The sequence below is a fragment of the Cnephaeus nilssonii genome (assembly GCF_951640355.1).
Source record: "Cnephaeus nilssonii genome assembly, chromosome: 10".
Lineage (NCBI taxonomy): Eukaryota > Metazoa > Chordata > Mammalia > Chiroptera > Vespertilionidae > Cnephaeus > Cnephaeus nilssonii.
This window is the reverse complement of record NC_137081.1, coordinates 74,920,276-74,926,275: the sequence shown is the minus strand read 5'-3', so window position 1 is coordinate 74,926,275 and position 6,000 is coordinate 74,920,276. Positions and strand designations below refer to the sequence as shown.

At 36.9% G+C, this 6,000-nt stretch overlaps 1 protein-coding gene across 1 annotated transcript in view; it reads left to right on the top strand.

Moving 5' to 3' along the window:
- Positions 1–216: 216 nt before the first annotated feature.
- The window catches only part of THSD7B (thrombospondin type 1 domain containing 7B), a gene marked incomplete at its 5' end in the record, with an annotated part of 754,786 nt that continues 749,002 nt past the window's right edge, over positions 217–6,000 (top strand). The window contains one exon of the mRNA XM_079782710.1: positions 217–355. Coding sequence (XP_079638836.1) covers positions 217–355 — 139 coding nt within the window. The remainder of the gene's footprint in view (positions 356–6,000) is intronic.

Below are 6,000 nucleotides of genomic sequence, written 5' to 3'. Positions count from 1 at the left end.
TAATGTCTTCATTAGGTGTGGATTGAAAACGTGCCTAATTAACTGCTAACCTTACAATGTGTCCTCTCTTTATGGTAATTGGAAATTTGTAATGCCATCATGATAAAAGTTCTAGCAGTCAACGTGAGTTTTTAGAATTTCTGTACAGAAGAAACTTACCTGATTTTCTTTTTTTCTTTTAGGAATAGGCAAGTCGAGAGGCTGAAAATCTGAAGAATGTTTCCAAAGGGTAATGTGGCTGTCATTTGCTGGGTATGGAGGAACATGAGGAAGCTATTTCTATTCCTTTCTCTCTTGCTGTCCCAGGCAGCTCATTTGGAAGGCAGAAAGGATAATCACTTCATCTGGAAACCAGGTAGGAATGTCCTGGCTGTTCCTTTGTCCCATTTTCATTAATGAGAAGAGTATTCTTTCTCTCCTTGTTCTTATTTGTGGAGTAGTGGGAAATATCCAGAGAGGAAAACTAGATTCTTCTTCATTATAATAAAACTTACATTTGATTTTTATTCCTGCGTAATTGTCACCTCCATCCTTGATGCTTGTTATCCTTCTGAATTTTCACATTGCTGTCAATTAAAGATATGATTTCCGTAGTTACATCTGCTTCTCCTTTGCCAGATATTTCACCCCTGTGCAGCACACGTGTAGCCAAAGTGACACCTGAATTTAGCTGATATCCTTGGCTTAAAATGTCTTGAACCAGTTCCGTATGTCTCTTTCTTTTAGGGTACAAGCTAGTTAGCTATATATTATTGACTACTTTCTAATAAACCTGTATTCCTAGGTTTGGGAGCATGAAAAATTTTCCTAACCATTTGGCTTATTAGTTGTGACTATAAAGTCACCTTAATGTGTTCTGTACAAAACCAAATGAATAAGGTGAATTGAGTTCGGAGGCTTTCGTATAACTTATGTTCTTCTCTAAATACTTCCTTAATTTGGCTGTAGGAAAGATCTGTTGAATTTAATTTTAAAGGCTGATAATTTATTAACTTGCATTATGAACCCCAGACATCTTGGTGCTTTGTATCACTGATGTTTTTCTTTGCTCTAGATTTTAATTTTCTTAAAGTTCCATAATCAGATCATATAAAATATGTATTACTGTTTCAAGAGTCCGTTCTTGTGAATACAGATAACTTATATACTTAATAACTTGGAATGGGAAATGTGATGTTGTAGAAGATGTATGGTCCTCAAAGAGTTTTCATTTTAGTCTCATCATCTGTAAATTAAATAGACTGCAAATGTATCGTGTCAGCATGAAAATATGTGTAAAAGATAAATTTATAATATTTAAATGACTTTGCAAAAATGAAGTAAATTATGCTGTAAAGTATATTAAGTAAAAACCCCAGCACCATTAGAGATACAGTCTGGAGGAAAATTTAATTGCATTAAAGTCACTATAAATTAATTTAATTGTGGGCTCTAATATCACATTAGTGATTTGCTTTTTTTTTTTTTTACCATGGTATTTTTAGGAAGCTTTGGAAATAGTTCTAAAAGTCAATATTGTATTTCTATGAATCAGACCATTTTGTTTTAATCACAAAAGACTAAATATTTTACCAAAAAAATCTTTAATTTAAATCTTTACTGGTGGAAGTATTACATATGTCCCATTCTTTTCCCCATCAACCCTTTCTAGCGTGCCCCTGTCCCCCACCCCATTAAGCACATTTATATGACTATACTCCTCTCTCAAGTTCTCAAAAACGTGCAGTTAAAATGGAAAGTAGCCAATCTGAAATACGAAGGTGTGAACCATGAGGAAGAAGAAAAGATACCTACTAAGAAGAGCTGCTGGTGGCTAACTGTGCTCAAAATTTAAAAAAAAAACACACACAAAACAGCCCAGTGGTTGTTTTGGCACAGGGGCCTCTCCTGCAAACTGCCCTTCATGAGGTCAGCACTGAACTGCCTACCTGCACTTTGCTTTTGCCATCTGAACCAGGCCTTCTAAAGGCATTCCTGCAATCCTATTTCAACCAATAGGACCGAGGCTCTCCCCATTCAATTGAAGTTGTGCAGCTCTGGCCAATCAGAGATGCTCTATTCTGACCAGTCAGGACAGTGCCCTTTGGACTAATCAAACTTCAAGGATTTGGAGTCCTTATTTGCATGAGAATGGGTAAGTCAGGGGCTGTCCACATAAGCCAGCTCCCCTCTGGCTGAGGGAGTACACTTCCCCTTTACTCCGAGGATAAAGTCTTCTGCATCTCCATGGCTGAGCTGAAACACGGAAGATGTCTCAGGAGAGCAGCTCAAAGCAGAGTAGCCAACCAGACCATGAGGAGCAGAGCTGCACTGGGTAGTCAGTGCAAGCCCGGCTCCAGGGCCGCCTGGCACTGAGCTATGCTATAGCCATGCCATATCACAATCCAGCTGCTGTGCACTGAATAGTTTCCTTCTCCACTGCACCCCAAATTGGGATCCCTGTTGGGGTTGAATTAGTGCCAATGAGCATCTGTTGACAAAGGAGATGTTTTAAGAAAATGGGCTCATTTTGAACAAAATTTTAAAAGTGAGTCTGCTTTTCTAAAAGTAGTTCAATGGAACAAGATGGTACAAATCCACTCTACAATGGATGAATACTTTGTTAATGGTCAAAGTATTTGATTTTACTTTTGCATTGCATATTTATTACTTGTAGTTTACCAGATATTTTTAAAGTATAAAAAACATTAAAAGATACAAAATTAAAAACAAAAGTTCATAACTGTGTATATAAATCACAAAAAGCACACACACACAAATTACTATTATCATTAATTAGGGTTCTGCCGAGAAAATAAATGGCTCATGAAAACTAAGTAATTAAGAAGAGTTTAATAAAAGGATCATTTGCTCAAGTGGGAAAGTGTGAGCAGGGTTGAAGAACAGCTACAAGGAATTGTAGAGTGCTCCCTGGGCTAGGACTGTATTAATCTTTATGATTTCCAGGTCTGGAGGGGCAAAGAAAGAAAGTGGTTTCTAGAATCTGGGGAGAAAACTTTATGGAGAGAATGCCAGACAAATGCTGTGTCCTATAGATAAGGTGACCAGACATCCCGCTTTTGGCGGGACAGTCCCGATTTTTAACAGTTTGTCCCGCGTCCCGCGGCGTTTTAAAAAAGTCCCTATTTTTGGAAAGAATGCATGACAAGAGAACGGGAAGGGAATATACGGTTTTCGGCGGCCATGTGGCTATTTAGCCAGGATATGAGTTTTATATTATTTTTGTTAATTTTATAATGTTAAACTTTAATAATAACAAATAATTGTTGAGAACTGATTATCAAGAAGTGCTTATCAAAGTTCGAATTGTTGATCAGTTGTTAGAATTCGACCACCATTGTTTGGACTTAATGAACAATGGCATTTTTTGGGATTGGCAACGACGAAAACATTTTGTAACTGTCTCTCAGACGATACACATCGTACTGCGTGCTAATAAGCTAGTTAAACAAGTGATATCATTACAAATCAGCTATTCAGATAATTTACGTAAGTAATATATTTATTTCATAAATACATAAATTTTCTTGAATTTAGCAGACAGTACTCGTATTATTTATATTTTATAGTGGCGGCAAAAAGTCTAGTGCCGGCCTTGAAAGTGACACTTACGACTTACGTTACGGCAAATTCATAGGAAAAATAATACAAGTTACTATTGTTATTATTTAGAAAGAAATATAGGATTAAAATTAAAATAATTTTTAAAATATAGTTACTTTATAACAATCAAATTAATTTAATTTATACACTAACAATAAAATATGTTCATGTAATTATGTACCTACTTACTGTGTTTTTAAGCAATATGTATATAATAATTTATAATATAATTTTAATTTTTTTTTAGATTTTTAACATAATGAGTAAAAAAAGAGAATGCAAATTCAACGATGATCTAAGAAGTGAATTTCCTTTAATTAAAAAAAACAAAAGCGATTACAATATAGACCAAATTTTTAATCAAGAACCCCCTGCCCCCTGGGCCGAAACCAGTTTGGCTCAGTGGATAGAGGGTCGGCCTGCAGACTCAAGGGTCCCAGGTTCGATTCCGGTCAAGGGCATGTACCTTGGTTGCGGGCACATCCCCAGTAGGGGGTGTGCAAGAGGCAGCTGATCGATGTTTCTCTCTCATCGATGTTTCTACCTCTCTATCCCTCTCTCTTCCTCTCTGTAAAAAAATCAATAAAATATATTAAAAAAAAAAAAAGAACCTCCCCTCTCCCCTCCCCGCCCTGGTCAATGGTGTCCCGCTTACCAATGTTAAAATCTGGTCACCTTACTTATAGAGGGATATAATCAACTTGCAGTAGAAGTATGAAGGGGCATGAACAAACCTTGTCCTTAATCTTCTACCAGGGCTCTCATTGGCTGAATCCAACCAGAAGCCACAAGACAAGGGAGCATGGTGAAGGACGGTGGGGAATGTTAATATGAAAATACCAAATTCATACATGTGCATATGTGCATACATACACACACTTTGCTTCATGCAATCAGTCATGCTTTGCATCTATTTTTGTAGTTTGCTTTTTATCATATAATGATGTCTTGATGAATGTTACTTTTCAGTTCAAATGGGTCAATTTCATCTTCTAATGGTTACATAGTATTCTTTTATATTTTATTCCATAATTTATTTAACCAGCACCCCATTGCTTTATATTTTTTCCTCTATTGCTTTGAATTTCACTGTTTTTTAGTGTTTTGCTATTATAAATAATACTGACATAAGTACAACATTATTTTAAAGATAAACAATAAATCAATTTGAGGATCCATAAGTCCTAGAGCAATTTTGGGTAATCACCTTCAAAGACAACCCAAACATCTTAAGATTCTATTCTCTGCTTATGACTAAGTTTATTATATTTTATTTGGATTAAAAAATGTACTGCACTGAAATTTGCTGAATTCTTTGGAGTGTGTTATCAAATCCAGCCATTCAAGTCCAATGTAATCTGAAGTTGAACAGATTTCCATGGAGACCCAGTTAAATATACTTTGTTTCAGAAACCTAGAAACCATTCTTTGGTTTAGATTGTAGTGTCAACCACTAAAGCTCTTTGCTGGTGTCTGTTGTTTTCCCCCCTGAGTCAACCTAATCCAATTTAGAGGCATTCTAAGTGAGTCCTGGCTTTGGATAAACAATGGATTGATGAATCCTAAGAGAATGATATATATGTTGCTGAGGATTTCTGTTCTCAGGGAGAGACAAGAGCTGTAGGCTGCAGGATCATTGATCTGGCAAGGATGTTGAATGCCTGTCATCATTGTGCTGCCATCCTCTGATCTATATTTAGTGTCAGGCAGTCTGTCTTGCATGCCAAGAAAGAAGGATCACGTCAGCAAGAATATCAGATAAGGAGTGATGTTGGTGGTTTTAAGTAAATGTAACTATTCATGTCTACACACTTTTTAGAGATGAACAGGTCATGTTTCTGAAGTCACAGTAACTAATGGTCTCTTTAAAAAAGCCCTCAGTGTTGGAGGTTTGTTCATTCCACTAATACTTGACAAGTCCTTATGGTGCGCCAGGTACTGTTACAGGCACATGAGATAAATCAAGAATACAAAGACAAATCCTCAGTCTTCATAAACAGGGTGAAAAACACAATCAAGAAGTTAATTGTTAGGTGGTGGTAAGTGCTTAGAAAGAAAGATAAGGCAAGGAGGAGAGACACACAGTGATGGGTGAGAGATGGAACTTTGAAGCAGGTGGGTTATAGGGTGACTCACTGAGGAAGTGAATTTGGGTAGAGACTTGAAGGTAGTGAGGTGCCAATTGTGGAGATATTAAGGTGAAGAATATTCCAGATGGAAGGAACTGAGACAGAAGGCCTTGAGGCAGGAGCATGTGTGGCATGTTTGAGGAGCAGAGAGGGGCCAGCATGTGGAACAGAGTGAACATGGGGATTGTGACTATACAATTGATCGGAGAAGAATGGGACCTGAATCAGGTATGTCCTCATAGGTCAACAGACAATAGGGACAATAGTG